The following is a 19,105-nucleotide window of genomic DNA, read 5'->3' on the forward strand; positions in this document are numbered from 1 at the left end:
AAAGGATTTAAAAAAAAACTTTCTAAGTTTAAGTTCCACTCTCTTTGACTTTCAGTATAATCTGCTGTCCTGGCAGCTATGGACTGCACCAACTCAATGGATATCTTTTTTGAGGGGTAAGGGAGTAAGAGGAAGGGAGATGTGATGCAGACATATGATTACATTAATGATGGAACTCCCAGTTTAGAAACTCCCTCCACCAATATGGGTGCTCAGCTATATAATGAGGGGGCTAGAAAAGATATCCTTTCCATTTATGAGGCTAGATTGGCAATTCACCTGAAATTTCTAGTCTTTGTTGCTTGGGGCATTGAAAGGTTATGACTCTATGGTCACATTGCCAGTATGCATTGGGGAAAGGGCTTAAATTTAAGTCTTCCTGATTGTAAGGTCAACTCATCATCCACTATGCCACATTGCCTCTCTAGAGGCAGGCTAGGTATTCAAAAAGGAGGACATTCAGTGCATTATCATACTTTGAGGGGTCCATGATCTCAATGGTTAGAATAACAGTTTATTATAAAGATTAAAATTTGACATTTTAAGGTTGATAAAACACTTTACAAATACTATTTTGTCATCAGTACAAATTGTAACTCTTCTTTGGGTTCTCACCCTATGAAATTCTTGTCCAAGTCTTAAAGTCCTCACTTGGTATCCTACCCTTTATGCTAAAAGCCCTTTCCCAGATTTTTAAAAATATTTTAAGAAGACCAGCACATCCAGAGCTATCAATTTATCTCTTGCTTTTACCAATGACTGACCCGCCTTCTTTTTTTTTTATTCATCCAATTCCAGAATACAAGTCTTCATTAAGAAAATGTTTCATCTTATGTACATCATGCATTTTTCCCTTGCTCTTTTGGTCATTAACAATTTTACTTTGAAGATCATGGTGTTATATGTTTTCTATGATACCATCACAAGATTATTCATATTGAAAAAGTGGACTTTTGTGTGAGGAAGTCATCTGTGATCATTGAAAGCATTATACAATTTTTTAATGCAAACCATTCCATTTATTTTTCTCTTATTCAATATGGGATGTAGATCATTGTTTATCTGCAGTGGCTATCCAAGCTATTTGCATTGCTGGCCTAACTCAATAGGCTTTCCATCCACAAGTGTATCATGGCAACTGTGAATCTGGACAACATGTGTTCTTCATCCACTTGGTTTTTCCTCTGTGGATTAATAGGGGGCTCTATAGTATCTCTAGTAAGAGAGTTTGATGTCAATACAAATGATGTCATCTGAAAGTAGAATCATGTGAAGAGCCTTGACATTTTATAGCAGAAATCCTCTTGTATTTCATTTTTGTCCAGGACATCTTCCATAGCAGTGTGCACCTTGAACTATCTGACTCTGTCTTAGGTCAAGCTCACTCTTGATAGTTAGAGGACCATTAAACAGTGCTGTCTCTGTTTTTGTGTCTAATAAGAAATCCTATCTTAGTAAGTACACAAGAAACTTGTTGAAGGAAAGCCTTAAAGGCTGTGTTTTGCTCTCTAGAATCAAATGCTTCTTTTTAATTAACAGATAATAAGTGTGAGATCTTATATTCTCTATGTCTTTCAATCAGCCTTGCATGTGTGGCAGAGAAATCTGATCTGCTATACAGAATTATTTGTGAAATTCTGTCATTTCCTTTAGAATATCTTCATCAAGGGTACTCTTGATAGAGGTGAATACCATTCACACAAGCATTTCATAGGGATGAGAAATTAGGCTATGGGTTGAGAGTTGCTAATGATTTCTTTTAGCTTAAGATCTATGAACTGAGGGAAGAGGGACGTGGACAGGAATGGGTGAATTTAATCCAGATGAGCAAGAATCCATTAGAAGAATAAAAGGGTGAGAAAAGCAGTACTGGGCTATAAACTCAAAAATGAGAGAATGATATCTGTCCGAATCCAAGGCAAACCTTTCAACATCACAGTAATACACGCATACGTTCCAATCACTGTTACAGAAGAGGCCAAAGTCAATCAGTTCTATGAAGACTTACAAGATCTTTTAGAAATAACACCAAAAAAAGATGTTACACTTACCCTGGAGGATTGGAATGCTGATTCAAGAAATCAAAGATGATTGGAATAACAGGCGAATTTGACCTGGGAGTACAAAATAAAGTAGGGCAGAGATTAGTAGAGTTTTGTCAAGATGACTCATTGGTCACAGCAAACACTCTTTTTTGACAACTCAGAAGGGGACTCTACACATTGATATCAGCAGATGGTCAATATTGGAATCATAGTGATATACTTTGCAGCCTAAAGTGCAGAAGCTCTATATCAGGGATGGGGAACCTGGGGCCTCAAGGCCACATGTGGCCCTCTAGATCCTCAAGGGTGGTCTTTTGACTGAATGCAAACTTCATAGAACAAATCCCCTTAATAAAAGGATTTGTTCTGTAAAACTTGGACTCAGTCGAAAGGCCACATCCAAGCACCTAGAAGGCCACGTGTGACCTTGAGGCTGCAGGTTCCCCACCCTTGGTCTATACAGTCAGTTAAAAAAGCATCTACAGCCGACTATGGCTCAGGTCATGAGCTTTTTATTGTAAAGCTCAGATTCAAATTGAAGAAAGTAGGGGAAACCATCAGACCATATAGGTATGACCTAAATAACATCCCTTATGAATATAAAGTTGAAGCGATCAGTCAATTTAAGGGTTAGATTTGGTAGAATGCCTGAAGAGTTATGGACAGAGGGTCACAATATTATATAGGTGGCAGCAAAAAAACCTAAAACACACACACACACACACACACACACACACACACACACACACACCTCAAACAAAAAACAAAATAAAAAAAATTCCCAAAGAAGAAGAAGAGCAAGAAAACAAAATGTTTGCCTGATGAGGCTTTATAAATAGCTGAGGAAAGAAGAAAAGTGAAAGAAGAAAAGGAAAGATTTACCCAATTTAATGCAGAATTTCAGAGAATAGCAAGGAGAGGTAAGTTTTGTTTTCTTAAATGAAGAATGCAAAGAAATAGAAGAAAAAATAGAATGGTAAAGATGAGATCTCTTAAAAAATTAGAGATATCAAGGGAAATTTTCGTGCAAAAATGGGCATGGAAAAAACAAGAACGGCAGGGACTTAACAGAAACAGAAGATATTAAAAAGAGATGGCAAGAACATAGAGAAGAACTGCAGGAGAAAGATCTTAATATCACTGATAACCACAATGGGTGTTTACTGATCTAGAACCAGACATCTTGGAGAATCAAGTGAAGTAGTCCTTACTTAGGACCACACTGTTAGCAATGAGGATAGTGGAGGTGATGAAATTCTAATCCTAAAAGACAATGCTGTTAAAGTGCTACACTCAATATATCAGCAAATTTGGAAAACTCAACAATGGTCATGGGATTGGAAAAAAATCAATTTACATCCTAATCCTAAAGAAGGGCAATGCCAAAGAATGTTAAAATTATCTGCCAGCTGCACTCATTTCACATGCCAGCAAGGTTATGTTTAAGATTCCATAAGCTAGGTTTCAGCAATATGTGAACTGAGAATTATCAGAAGAGCATTAAGCTTCTTGTAGATTTATTTTTCCTCTGCTTCTTTTTGCTGTTTTATGAATCAATATAGTTATAATTTTCTGTTGTCCTTCTACCATGATATTTTGAAAATGGGCTTGTATCTAATGTAGCATTGCACTTGCTTGGTAACAGTCTTTGCTTGATAAGGGGTTTTGTCACAATGAGGAGTCCATATCTTTCCATGTATTTCCCACTTTCAGAGTGAGTAACTTGTTTGAATACATCAGATTGGAGCTGTTATCTTTTATTTTTATCCTTTCCTCCCAAATTAGTATTGATTTCAGTATTTTTTTTAGTTCATCTAGTATCTGACTAAACAGTAAACCAATTCAAAAATGGTTCCAATATTGATAACCAGTCATTTCTTCTTTATTATGATTTGGTCTATTTAATTTGTCATGATATTCAATGCTTATGACAGAACATTTAAACTCTTCTTAGAGAAAATGTTCACGATATGCTTGTGAGGCTTCTGAATAATTTATAAACCTTTAACTTCTTTCATCTTGAGGCATTTTTCCCATTTATTTTTCACCATCCTCTTGTCTGCCCATTTTTGCAATGAAGTCCAAGAATTCAAGTTGGGAGGATTTTGTGAAGTTCCCTGTAGTATTCCTCTACTTCCCTGTTTTCTTAAACAGGTATTAGTACATAAGCTTTAATTATTTTCATGATAATATTTTGACTTACATTCATCATAAGCACTGTGAAGCAAGATGACCAAATATGCTTATGAGGAGATCAAATGAGATAGCTCCTTTATTTGTCTCTCAGTGGAAGAACTCTGGCATATCCTTCCATTCACTTTTTTTTAAAAACCCAAGAGAAAATAATCTGCTTTATTCTGTGTTCCAATTTCATAATTCTTTCTCTGGATGTGGATGGCATTTTGCATCAAGTTCTATGGGAATGTTTTAGGTTCTTGCATTGCTCTGAAGGGCTTAGTCTATCAGAAACTGTCCTCACACACTGTTGCTGTTACTGTGTATAATGTTCTCCTGGTTCTGCTCATTTCACTCAGCATCACTTCATATAAGTCTTTCCAGGTTTTTCTGAAGTCCGCCTGTTCATCATTTCTTATAGCACAATAGTATTCCATTACATTAATATGTCACAACTTGTTCAGCCATTCCCCAAGTTATGGGCATCCTCTCGATTTCCAGTTCTTGGCTACTACAAAAAGAGCTGCTATAAATATTTTTGTACATGTGGAACCCTTTTCCATTTTTACGATCTCTTTGGGATACAGCCCCAGAAGTGATATTGTTGGGTCAAAGGCTATGCACATTTTTGTAGCCCTTTGGGAATAGTTCCAAACTGTTCTCCAGAATGGTTGGATCAGCTCACAGTTCCACCAGCAATGAGTTAGTGTTCCAGCTCTCCCACATCTTCTCCAACATTTATCATCTTCTTGTTTTGTCATGTTAGCCAATCTGATAGGTGTGATGTGGTGGTACCTCAGAGTTGTTTTGATTTGCATCTCTCTAATCAATAGTGATTTGGAGCATTTTTTCATATGACTATAGATAGCTTTAATTTCTTCTGAAAACTGCCTATTCACATTCTTTGACCATTTATCAATTGGGGAATGATTTGTTTTCTTGTAAATTTGACTCAGTTCTCTATATATTTTAGAAATGAGACCTTTATCACAAACACTAGTTGTAAAAATTCTTTCCCATTTTCTGCTTCCCTCCTAATCTTGGTTGCATTTGATTTGTTTATGCAAAAACTTTTCAATATAATATAATCAAAATTATCCATTTTGCATTTCATAATGTTCTCTATCTCTTGTTTGGTCATAAATTTCTTCATTCGCCATAAATCTGACAAATACACTATCCTTTGCTCCCCTAGTTTGTTTATAGTATCAGCCTTTATACCTATATCATGTACCTATTTGGACTTTATTCTTATGTACAGTGTCAGGCATTGTTATATCATGTGCACCTTCTTAATGTCTCCTAGACTCACTTTTAGTGAGACTAAAATGCATGTGGTTTACTCTTTCCAGCAAAGTATCAACTTGTTGATTGTTGAACAAAGATTTCATATTTTGATTACCAGCAGTCTATTACTCTTTGAGGAAGGTCTAAAAATAAAGTGATTTTTGCATCCTCTGTTTCCCTTCCACCACTGTCACAGAAAGTAGAGAGGGTTCACGCTGAACTGAGGGACATCTTATATTTTTTACCTATTTTGAGGATCACCATGGCCAAAGAATTTATAACCTGGAAGTGATACTATTGGTGAGGAATCTCTCCCCATTTAACCCACATTCTGTCGTTGGGATAATGCTCAAAGTTTTTGCTCCACTGGCCAAAGCCTTCAAAAACTCAGAGTACTCTATAGTTAGCAATCTTTTATGACAGCCCTGGGTTCTTTCTAACTATGCTTGTAGAGTAGAATTCTGATGGTTTCTAAAACACAAACTTGGTGATGAATCGTGTGCCTAGTATCCAAGTACCAGAAAGTCAAGCTAAGTTCTCTGAATACAGAAGGCTGTTAGCAGGTGGAGACTTTTGTCTCTCCCCTCCCCCCAGCAATTCATGAAGATATTAATGAAAATATGGACAGTTTATGACCTTCATCTATGGAGGGAATATTTACATAAAAGTAAGCTAGAGTGTGATGAAATCTCGGCTATACTGCATTAAGACGCTTTATTACCATTATTTGATTCTCTAAGATATTAGAGGTTGCACAGGTATATTGGAAAGAAAGGGGAGGGGGGGGAAGAGCATCTGGGTTTTAGTTTTGGGCCTACCATTAATTTGTTCTGTGATGCTAGACCCACGTCACTTGTCCCTGGTGAGTCATTTTACCTTTTATAGCCTAATTCTTCATGCATAAAAAGACAAGAGTTAACTAGAGGTCTCTAGGGTCCCTTTCAATTGAATTTCTATACCAAATGTCTGCCTCTCTGAAAACATCCAGATGTTAAACATTCTGTACATACTGTCAGAAAATGAAATTTTACATCTGGACTAAGTCCACTAATAATTTCTTTCTTTTTTTTTTTTTTTTTTTGCTTCTTTGTATTTTGCCTTCAGATTTTGCTGATTTCTTTCCTGTGGGGGGCATATTTTTCCCTCTTGACCTCCTTTTCTCCGTCATACATCTGGTTTGTCTTTCTGCGGACTATGGTGGGCTGTGGTGTGTCAGGACATGCACAAGGGTAAATATTTCATTTCTACCACATCAGGAAAAATATCCATTTGTACCCATGCTAGTGTTAATGACTATCAGCAATGACTAAATTGATTAATTCTGTCTTGATAATGCTTTGTTTCTCAGATTTCAAATTTCCTTTTTTTGAAAGGAAAAACTAATAATAAATGGTCCATAAACAGGTGCTTAGGGTAGCAGAGGAGAATAATCCTCCTATAAGAAATGTAGTTTGCACTATGTTTAAGTTGTCTGAACATCATAGGCTCTGTCCTTCATGAAAGCTGGTCCACCATCATCGGGGCGGTACTATGTGACAGAACCATAGATGCAGGGAGTGGGGTCTTCCTGCTGCCCAGTGATACATTTTTGCCAGTCTCAAAGTTACCCTTGCCCCCTTTTCTCCAGATAGTCATTCCTTGAACTTATACGTTCTCTGCCTCTATCAAAGCAACTGCCCATTCCAGTGTGGCCCACTCATAATTTCCCTTTAAGTAAAATATTTGAATATTTGTCGATCTGTTTGAACTCACAAATGTTATATTTCATATTGGAAAATGGGCTTGGCAAATATTTTCGAGAGGCGGTGTAGGATAACTAACACAGTGTATAGAGTGCTGTACCCATAGTCAAGAAAGCTTGAGTTCAAATCTGGCATCATATGCTTACTAGCTAGGTAACTGGGCAAGTAATTTTTTTCTGCCTCAGTTTTCTCTTCTGTAAAATGGAGATAATAATAGCACGTACCTCTCAAGAATGTTATAAGTATGAAATGAAATAAGTGCTTTGTAATCCTTCAAGCCAGGAGTGTGCTAAATCCAGCTCCTATGAGCTTTTCAGAGCCAAATGTTCAAAATTTTCAGGGTGAGCATATATACCTTGGAAATTGGTAAATAGTACAAAGCAGGGCCTGATTTATTGTGTTGATTCTCTAGACTTAAACAGGTGATGGAGAACTTATTTGTAATGCAATTAAATCTGAGTGTGTTGTATGTTTTCAGAGAGATGGTTGTTAAATTATGTACCAAAACACCTCTGCTTAAAGCTCCTTTGGGATGTTATTATTCATTACTAAAGCTATGAAGATGAGGCCCTGGACTGGGAGATAAAAGACCTGAGTACCGTTCCCTCTTTTCCTTTTTATTAGTTGTATGACTTTGAACAAGTCACTGGAATCCTGACTCTCCATTTCCTCATTCACTAAATGGATATACTTACCCTATGCATACCTCACAGGTTGTTATATAAATGTAAAGTGATAGGTTTGTTGCTAATAATATCATCACTGTTTACCAATAACATTAAAATTGAGTGTTTCAGTTGAACAAACAATATTGAGAACGAAAGTTATGAAGAAGTAGATTGCTTGACTTAACAAATTTTACTTCCCAATTCTAGACAATAGTAAGCATGATTGATATATTAGCAATTGATATATTGATATATCAACAATTTTGATACACATACCTCTTGATTTCTCTTGGGTTTTGTAGCTCCTTTTGCAAAGAAAAAATTTAAAAATCAGAATTTGTTTGATGAATATAAAATCCTTTTTTTTCTCTTTAGACTTATCATAAAAACAGAATTTTTGCCTACAAAGTACAGAGGTTACATGCTACCCTTATCTCAGGTAAGGTTAAATAGAAATTCTATGGTAATTGAAGACAGGAAAAATCTGCTTGAGTGGGGACTGTTGCATTTTTGTCTTTGTATACCTCATGCCTCTCTCATTGCCTGGCTAGGTATACAATAGTTGCTTAATAATTTTTAAAAATTAATATCACATAGCTGTGGGATTTTATCATCTTAGCATTGGAAAGAACCTCAGAGCCCTTCTAGCCCAACTCATACCTCAAGCACAGATTCTTTGATATAAAGTGAAAAGATAGAAATTGCATGCATAAGTTGAAAAGCAACTAGGCCCGATTAGCATAGCATTCTTTTTTGTCTATCACAGAAATGCTGTATTTGGTTAACAAATGACAATTGACATATTTTAATTGCAAATTGAAATCCAAAGTTGATTTCCTATCTTAAACTTGCCAAAGAAAAATATGGTAAGAGAGGAAATGAACAATCATTACTATTCAACATAAATTATATAATGCAAATCAAGGGAAGTTATTTTCTGGCTGACTGACCGATGGTTTAAAAAAAAACAACTTGATTCCTACTACTTCTATGAAAATGTGTCCATTAAATTAAAATTTGACTTATTTTCCTATTTCTTTATTTAGTTTTTTTGATTCTGCTTCTTTTGTATTAATGACATTTCCCAACATTCCATCCCCACAAATACATTCCACCTCCCTTGGTAACGTGGAAATACAGTTAAGCAAAACAGATTGACACACACTGACTGTATCTGACAGTATATGCCTCATTCTGTACCCGGTCGTTACCTCCTCTTTACTGAAAGGAGGAACTCCTCTGGAATTAGGATTGGCCCTTACACTGTTGTGTGTTCTGATAGTTTTAATGGTGTTTTCCTTTTCGTTGTTGTTGTGTTTGTCTTTCATTCTCGAAGAGGACCATGACATCAAGATGATGACATGACTTGCAGTTGACTTTAATTTGAGTGAGAGAGGGCTGTGCAAGGTCACCAACCTCACCTTTTTTTTTTTTTTTATTAAATTTATTTATTTAACTTTTAACATTCATTTTCACAAAATTTTGGGTTACAAATTTTCTCCCCTTTTGTCCCCTCCCCCCCCAAACACCAAGCATTCTAATTGCCCCTATGACCAATCTGCTCTCTCTTCTATCATCCCTCTCTGCCCTTGTCTCCATCTTCTCTTTTGTCCTGTAGGGCCAGATAGCTTTCTATACCCCTTTACCTGTTTTTCTTATTTCCTAGTGGCAAGAACATTACTCGACAGTTGATCCTAACACTTTGAGTTCCAACTTCTCTTCCTCCCTCCCTCCCCACCCCTTCCCTTTGGAAGGCAAGCAATTCAATATAGGCCATATCTGTGTAGTTTTGCAAATGACTTCCATAATAGTTGTGTTGTATAGGACTAACTATATTTCCCTCCATCCTATCCTGTCCCCCATTACTTCTATTCTCTTTTGATCCTATCCCTCCCCATGAGTGTCGACCTCGAATTGCACTCTCCTCCTCATGCCCTCCCTTCTATCATCCCCCCCACCCTGCTTGTCCCCTTAACCCCCACTTTCCTGTATTGTGAGATAGGTTTTCCTACCAAAATGAGTGTGCACTTTATTCTTTTCTTTAGTGGAATGTGATGAGAGTAGACTTCATGTTTTTCTCTCACCTCCCCTCTTTATCCCTCCACTAATGAGTCTTTAACCTCACCTTTTTCTTCTGAGCCATCTGGGTCCAGTGGCCTGATATTCATCAGGATGACTCGAGATGGCCCAGGATGCAATGGGAGACCCTGGCCCTTTTAGGCTAAGGTCTTATCACCATCTTACTTTGAGTGAGATATATCCATTCAATGAACAGGCTTCTTTAAGTAGTTGCTCAAGGGATGGCCCCTTTAACAAAAAAAAAAAAATCAAACTGGGAGAAGACCCTCATTATTGTAGCCATTTTCCATATTGTTGTTTCTAATTACTCAGGTCAGTCAAGTCTTCTTAGATTTCTCTGAATTCTTCCTCTTCATCATTTCATGATGTATTTTCCAAATCATTCACAAGCCACACTGTCTTTGGCTCCCCCTCCCCCCAATCAATGCACACCCACTTTGTTTCCAGGGCTTTTGTTTTGTTTTGGGTTTTTTGCTACTAAAAAAAATGACACCCTAATTATTCTTATATATAAGGGATCTTACCTTCTCTGTGTTTGGAGTATATGCCTACTAGTGATATGGCTTGGTCAAAAGACATATACAGTTCTGTCATTTTTTTTTAAAGCATAGTTCTAACTCTTGCTTTTGTCAATACCAATTTGTCAGTTGTTTACTATGTGCCCAGCACTATGATAAGTTCTGGGAATACAAAGGAAGACAAAAACACGGTCCTTGCCTTCAAGAAAATAGCATTCTAACAGAGGAGGCAAGATGCGAATAACTATGTATGTGAACTATATAGGAAGGTAATCTTAGAATCTTTGAGGCAGCTAGGTGGCTCACTGGAGAGACCACTGGGTTTGGAATCAGGAAGATCTGAGTTTAAATCCAGCCTGATTTATTAACTATGTGATCCTAAATAAGTCATTTAATCTTTGCCTTAGTTTCTTCATCTGTAAAATGGGGATAATAGTAGCAACTGTTTCCCAGGCTTGTGATGAGGAGCAAATAAGATAATTGTAAAACATCTAGAATAGCACCTGGTATTTAGGTACTGTAAAAATATATTTTTTTTTCTGTAAAAAATATTTTTAAAAGAATTTTCAGAATGATTGGACCACCTTAAAGCTCCACCACCAATGTATTAGTGTGCCTGCATAGATTTTAATTCTATGCTTCCCCCTCCCCAAATACTTTCTCATCTGTAATGTAATTTTATTTTCTTAACATCCCTAAGTGACTTCTCACTATCTTGCCTGCCCTGATTTAAACAAGACTTGTGCTAATTCTTCCGTTTTCTAGTTCTCTGATGCCTCAACCTCAGTTGACTTGGGGGGGCAATACCTCCAATTTCTTTAAGATGGTGCCAACAGACATAAGATCTGGCAGGTACTAGTAAGCCAGAATGGCTTCAGATATGGGCTCTGTGAACTTAGAGAAGTTTCCTGCCAGGTTGGCCACAGGATGATGGAATTTCTTGGCCAAAGCAACTTTCAAAGCCTCTTTCTCAGGTCATTGAAAGGTTGCAGTCTGTATCAGTGGAAAGCATAGCTAAAGAGAATGCAACCATAGATGGTGGGAACATTCTTTGGATGAGGAGATTTGAGGCTTAGGAAGTCCACCTGACACACACAATGGCAGAACTTAAGACTATGACCTAGATCCCCTGACTCTTCTGTCCATTAGTGCTGGAGATGGTATGTCAGGTTATCATGCTGTTGATTTCTATTGACAGAGGGGTCTCAGAACCTCTATGGACATCACTGGTCATTGGATTGCTCATGATGATAAAATTCTCAGACAAGACCTTTGGGAAAGAAAATGCTATAATCAATTAAGCACCTTTGATTTCTGTTGTCTTTAACCCTTCTATTTTTTCATTGATTAGGTTTTCTGGCTTGCTGGCTCCCTGCTAATCATCGGGTTGGCGGCAGTGATCAATCCAACCATTGGTTGGCGCTGGCTTATTCGCATTGCCTCCATTCCTGGCATCATACTCATCCTGGCCTTCAAGGTGAGGGTGACTGTCTAGGTGACTAGGTTCTCTGCTGCTGCCAGACCAGCATTCTTTATTACCCTTACACACATTTCTCATTCCTGACTTTGCTCATTCTTCATCATCCCCTACCCACACCTAAAATGCTGCACTTTTCCCCTCTATCCATTCCTGTCTACTGCCTCCTTTAAATTAGGATTCAGTAAGAACTATTCAGAAAGAAGGCTTCTTCACAGAAACCTTCTCTGATTAACTATACCTTATTTTGTCCTCTCCCTAATGAATCTTAGCTTAGCACTTATATCCACAATGCTTGGCCACATAGATTTAGAATTGAAAGGGTTCATCATAGAGTTAAAGTTGAAAGGAAGCTTAGAGACCATCTAATCCAACCCTTTCATTTTACAGATGAGGAAACTGAGTCCCCAAAATGGTGATTTAGAATTGAGAAATTGCAAAAGTCTTCCTGTAGAAGACGGGATTATAGTTGGAACTTGAAAGAAGTTAGGCAGGTCAGGAGTGGGAGATGAGGGAAAATTCTATGCATGAAGGACAATGAAGTATCTTGTTTGAGGAACAGTAAAGGGTCCAGTATCACTTCATGGAAGGGTACATAGTGGGGTAGGAGGTATAAGAAGACTGGCAAGGTAGGAGATGGAGTTGGATTATGAAGGGCTTTGAACACCAACACAAGATTTTGTATTTGAATTTGGAGTTGAGAGAGAGCTCTTTGAGTTGGGGGTGAGGGAGTTCTTTAGGAAAATCATGTTGGTGTCTGAATGGAGGATGGATTGGGGTGGGGAAAGACGTGTCAGAAAGACTAACCAGCAGGCTATGGCAATAGTCTAAATATGAGGAGATGAAGGCTTGTATCAGGGAGGAAGCAGCATCACAGGAGAGAAGGGGGTATATTTGAAAGATTTTACAAAGGCAAAATTGGTGGGAGTTGGCAGCCAATTGGCTATGAGGGTTTGAGAGACAGTGAAGAGTTGAGGATGACAGCTAGATTAGGACCCTGGAAAGATGGTGGTGCCTTTGGCAGTAATGCAAGGTAGGGTTTGGAGGGAAAGATTACGAGTTCTGTTTTGGATGTGCTGAGTTTAAGATATCCACAGGACATCCAGTTAGAGATTTCCGATAGGGAGCTGGAGATGTGAGATTAGAGGTCAAGCAGAAAGGGTTAGGTTAGAGAATCATCAGCAGACAGCTGATAATTGAACACTTGGAATCTGAAGAGATCAAGTGAAATAGTGTAGAAGAAGAGAAGAGGGCCTGCTGGGGGACATACATTGTTAACAGGAATGACTTAGATGAAGATGCAGATGAAGGAGGCTTGGGAGTGATTGGACAAGTAAATGGCAAATCAGGAGGGAGGGTAAGGGCCTGAAAATCTAGAGAGAAAAGTGTATCAAGGAAAAGAGGGTGATTGACAGTGTCGAAGGTTGCGGAGAGGTCAAGAAGGATGAAGACTGAGAAAAGGCCAATGAATTTGGCAATTAATTCATCACTGGTAACTTTGAAGAGAACAGATTCAGTTGAAGGATGAGGTGGAAAGCCAGACTGTAGAGAGTTAAGATGAACGTGAAAGGAGAAGTGGAGGTATCTATTGTAGACAACCTTCTCCAAAAGTTCAGCAATAATTCTCAGCAACACAGTGATCCAAGACAATCCCAAAGGACTAATGATGAAGCTTGCTGCCTCTAGAGAAAGAACTGATATTGTTCAAATACAGACTGAAGCATACTATTTTCACTTTCATTTTTTTATTCAAGTATTCTTGTAAAAAATAATACAGAAATGTTTTACATGACTGCACATGTATAATCTATATCTGATTGCCTACTGTCTTAGGGAGTGGCAAGGGAAGGGAGGAAAGGACGGATAGAATTTGGAACTCAAAATTTTTTAAAAAATATTTAAAATTGTTTTCAACATGGTAATTGGGGGAAAAATAAGACATATTTTTAAAAGGTTCAACAACAAAAAGGCATGAGAGATATGGAATGATAGTAAATGGGGATGGATGGATCAAGTAAGAGCTTTTTGAGCATAGGGGAGATATGAAAATATTTGTAGCAGCAGGGAAATAGCAGTAGACAGGGAGAGATTGAGGATAAGTGAGAAAGTAGGGATGATGGTGACAGAATTGGTTGGAGGAGACAGGATGGAGAGGGATCACTTGTGTTTATGTAGAGGGGTTGTCCTTGAAGTGAAGGAGGAGATAGTAACAGAAAGCATCTGGGTGATGAAGATGTGGAGGAGGGGAGAAAAGGGAGCTCTTGATAAAAAAAACCTCATTTTATTTTTCAGTAAAATGTGAGGCAAGGTATTCTCCATCTACATGAGATAAGTTTCTTAAAATATTTAAAGACAACAGTCATTCTCCCTTAAGCCTTATTTTTTCAAATTGAAGCATCTTAAGTGATGTACCCCTAAGGATATAGTCAATAAGAAAAAAAGAGCCATCTGTTTGAAGATATTTTTAGTGGCATTATTTGTCATTGGGGGGAAAATAAACTTTGAATCAACCTAAGTAAATGACTCAATAAACTGTGGCATATTGAGGGCATGAAATACTAGAATGCAAATAAGATAACAAAAATGAGATACATTCATCAGTGTGGAAAGACGTAAAATAATGTGAAGCACAGGAAGCTGAAACTAGATAGTATCTACACTCTGTTGAAGATGGTTGAAGAAAATGGAAGGAAACATAGGAGTAATTGATTAATTGATATGGCTATATATATATAAATTAAAATTTTAAGTATAAATAGTTATAAATGTGTATATTTATGTTTAAAATTATTTTCATTATTTAGAAAAATAAACCTTAAACCACCTCATGTCTCCAGTTTCTTTAGCCTTTCTTCATGACATGGTTTCTAAACCTGTAAGCATCTTTCTCACTTTACTTTAGTGTAAGAGGCAGTTGCAGCTCATCAGTGTCGAAAATATGGGGTCAAAACTCGAACATCGTACTCCAGATGTAATGTGGCATGTACCAAGCACAGAGGGATTATTATTTCCCATGATTGGAACACTAGGCATGTGCTAATGTAGTCTAAGATGTCGTTAGCTCTTTTTGCCACCCATGTCATGATGCTGATTCGTATTGAGCTTTCGGTCAAGTGAAATTCCAGATATTTCTTCATACGAACTGCTGCCAAGCCAGGTGTCCCCCATTCTTGACTTGTACGCTTGAATTTAAAAAATCCAAATATTGGATTTTGTTTATTTCCATTGCACTTTATCTTTCTGGCTTCAGTCCAACATTACAGCCTGTTGAGGTCATATTCAATAAAGCTTACTGCTGTTTTTTAGTATAGTAGTTATCCTTGCCAGGCTTGTGCCATCTGGAAATTTGATTTGCCCTCCTGTATGTCTTTCTGTGGCTATATTCTTCTCCTGTATCAGGAAACCTCTTAATGGAAAAAAATCCACAAGAGACACTTTAATGATTTGGAAGGGAAAGTTCATTCTATATGGGGAAAATAGTCCTATTTCTTATGATGTAAAACAGATGGAGGTTGGATGATGACCCTTTCTCATTGTAACATGTCCATTGGCAGTTCATTCCTGAATCGGCTCGATTTAATGTCTCCGTTGGGAACACCCAGGCTGCTGTGGCTACTTTGGAGCGCATTGCCCGAATGAACCGATCAGCCATGCCAGAGGGAAAGTTGGTGGAACCTGCCTCGGTATGCATTCAAGCTCAGTAGCCCTCCCTCACTCAAAACAAAGTCAAGTGCAAGTCATGTCATTATTTCTCTGATGGCATGGTCTTCTTTGGCAACGAAGGACGAACATCCTTCTCATATCTGAGATAGGGATTGCGTTGAAATGTGGCCCAATTTGTACTGTCAAAAAGTTTACTGCCTTTTAGAATGGAATGATGAGAAAACATAGTAACTGAGTCTCTCTTAGACAACATGACTAATTCATTCTACCAGAAAGCTCCAGGGTTTGGATAGAGGCCAAAGAGTTGGGGGGTTGTTTGTTTGTTTGGTGTGTGTGTATGTGTGTGTGTGTGTGCGTGTGCGTGTGTGTGTGTGTGTGTTTATGAGGTTTGACTTTTCCTTATCTTTTCCTCATCTTTTCCTTATCCTGTTCCTAAGCAATTTAAGACTTAATGTGATAGGAGAACCATTTTTTCATAAATGGAGTTCATCCTATTTGTAATTGTATCTGCTTGCCTCTGGCAGAACTGGTAGAAGAGTGGACAATTCACTGAGTTTGGTTCATTGTTTTGGTTACATTGCACCAAACAATCTGAGTGATTTTTTCATTAACTTGATTGACCCACGGGTTGTTTTGGTGCTGCAGAGATCTCTCTGTGAGGGTTCCACTTATCCATAAATTAGACAAAGGTTGTCATATTTCCTCTTGGACTTGGGCTTCAGTAAATAGCCACAGAATGAAATACAAATAACAAATTACTTAAATCTGTTTCCATTTAAGGCTCTGTTTTCAGAAACAATTTATTTGAGGCTCTTGCTCACGCCATTGAGATTATTATTAGCAAATACGTGTTTTTCATTGAGAGAACCAAATAGAGAAATTAGAGAACCAAATTTAGCGAAGACGTTCATATTCACCCTTTGGCCTTTAGTATGGATTACGTATTTGTGTATTTCTCTTGGTGTATTTTTGCAGCAGGTATCTGAATTTCAGTTAATGTCAACATTAGCAGCATACTTTCTGGCTAATTTCAATCTCACAAATAGAACATAATCAAATTACAACATTATTAAAATAGTAAACCTAGATAATTATCTTTTTAAAGATGAATTTAAGTTTAGTTTCATTCTTATTTAAGAATTAAATTATTGCCATTTCAAGTTTGTTTTCGGTTATTCTTTTATTTTCCCATAAATTCCTTCCTATTTATCACCTGAAACTAACCTGATGATGGTAATAATGATGTCTGGTTATACACTAAGAGTAAAAGATAACAGGTAGAAAACCAGCAGAGTGTTTTACTGAGACCCTCCATGCTCCATGTCAGGAAATATCAAGGAAGGTCTGAGTGGACTCCCCTATGGCAAACTTATGGATGGAAATGATCAGGGGTCCCACAGGATGGACAGTCATAGACGCAATTTGTATCATTGGAGGAAACCTCTAATTAATGAGATCACTTATCCATCTGAGAAATAGTAGTGATAGTAGTAGTAGCAACAGCAGCAGCAGTAGTAGTAACTAGTATTTATAAAGTGCTTTAATGTTTTAAAAATGTTTTACATGTATTCACTCTTTCGGTTAAGAACTCAAGATGTTGCTTTCATGACTGTTACTGATAAGTATGAAATGAAATGTGGATTTACAGTCTCGTTTAATCTGTACTCCTTTTTATCACCCCTCCCCCCCGATATCCTCTTCCTCTTCTATTTTCACATTGGATAAGTTATATTTCTACATACAGCTGATTATGTATATATGTATTCTTCCCTTTTTGAACTAAATGAAATTGTGAAATTTTCTCCCAATGTTCTCAGAATATGTCCAATATTTTGTTTCTGTACCGTCATCCAATGGCTGACACTTCTGAGGTCACTACAGCACTGATGGGCTGTGGAAATTTTAAAGAAGAAAAATAGAAGTAGGTTTTTAGGTTAGCCTTTTTCCCTCAAGGTCACTCAGAGGGAGATAGCCAGGTCTGGGAGCAGCCAGTTATGTCTGGTCTATGTTTGTGAAAAATCCTTGATTAACTGCCCTGCAGGATTTTTGGTGTATCAATATTCTCTTCTTAGGTAAAAATCATGTGCATTTCTCTTCTAAGACCTAAGGCCTTCTCTTTCTTAAATATGTATTTATTTTTAAACTTTTTTCCTTTTTGAATTTTGAGCTCCAAATTCTCTCCCCCCTCCTTTTTACCACATCCACTGAGAAGGCAATTATACATTGAAATCATGCAAAATATGATTTCCATATTTCCAAAAAAGCAAGAAAAATAAAGAAAGTGAGAAAACTATATTTCAGTTTGTCCTCAGAGTTCTTCAGTTCTCTTTGGAGATGGATAGCATTTTTTTCATCATGCATCCTTTGGAATTGTCTTGGATCATTGTGTTGATCAGAGTAGCCAAGTCTTTCACAGTTGATCATCATTACAACATTACTATTACGGTGCACAATGATCTCTTGGTTCTTTTCATCTCACTTTGCATCAGTTCATATGTGTCTTGGCATTTTTTTTCTGAAACCATCCCTCTGGTTATTTCTTATAGCACAGTAGTACTTAATCACAATCATATGCCACAACTTATTCAGTCAATCCCCAACTGATAAGCATCCCCTCTATTTCCAATTCTTTGCCACCACAGAAAGACCTGTTTTATATCTATATATCTATATATACACATATATATATATTTTACATATAGGTCTTTTTCCTTTTTCATTGATGTCTTTGGGACTTCTCTAGTAGTGGGATTACTGGATCAAAGGATATTTATAGTTTTATAGGCTTTTTGAACTAATTCCAAATTGTTCTCCAGAATGGATGGACCAGTTTACTACTCCACCAATAATTCATTAGTGTACCTATTTTCCCCTCATTTCTTCTAGCATTTGCCATTTCTGGTAGATGTGGAGTGGTACCTCAGAGTTGTTTTAATTTATATTTCTCTCATCAATAATGATTCAGAGCATTTTTTTCATGTGATTATAGATGGCTTTGATTTCTTCTGAAAATTGCCTATTTATATCCTTTGACTAGTTATCAATTTGGGAATGGCTTTTATTTTTATAAATTTAAGTCAGTTCTATACTCAATATAGATTTGGGAAATGAGATCTTTATCAGAGAAACATGCTATAAACTTTTTATTTTTGATATTACTTCATTGTCTATGGTTGTTGTGGTTTGTCCTTTGTTCTAGAAGAGGACCTAGGACATCAGGAATGTGATGCCATGACTTGCAAATGAATTGGATTTAAGTGAGGGAGGGCTGTGCAAAGTCACCAGCCTCACTTTCTCCTCCGGGGTCATCTGAGCTCACTGGCAAGAGGACAACTAGAGATAGCCCCAGATCTACTGGGAGACTTTGGCCTTTTTAAGCTTTTTTCCTAGATCTCAGTACCTTTTAGCATAATGTAGTTTTCCTGGTTATCCCATTTAATTAGGTTTGTTT

General features: G+C 37.3%; 1 protein-coding gene across 2 annotated transcripts in view; it reads left to right on the plus strand.

Moving 5' to 3' along the window:
* SVOPL (SVOP like) overlaps positions 1–19,105 on the plus strand; it is a 69,875-nt gene that overhangs the window by 7,725 nt on the left and 43,045 nt on the right. The window contains exons 5-8 of one of the 2 annotated variants that reach the window (XM_072652609.1): positions 6,612–6,736; positions 8,293–8,356; positions 11,866–11,991; positions 15,546–15,674. In XM_072652609.1, the coding sequence (XP_072508710.1) occupies positions 6,612–6,736; positions 8,293–8,356; positions 11,866–11,991; positions 15,546–15,674 (444 nt within the window). Of the gene's footprint in view, positions 1–6,611; positions 6,737–8,292; positions 8,357–11,865; positions 11,992–15,545; positions 15,675–19,105 lie in introns of those variants that run through there. The other variant, XM_072652608.1, reaches the window with a different exon arrangement.

This window comes from Notamacropus eugenii, chromosome 3 (genome assembly GCF_028372415.1).
Source record: "Notamacropus eugenii isolate mMacEug1 chromosome 3, mMacEug1.pri_v2, whole genome shotgun sequence".
Lineage (NCBI taxonomy): Eukaryota > Metazoa > Chordata > Mammalia > Diprotodontia > Macropodidae > Notamacropus > Notamacropus eugenii.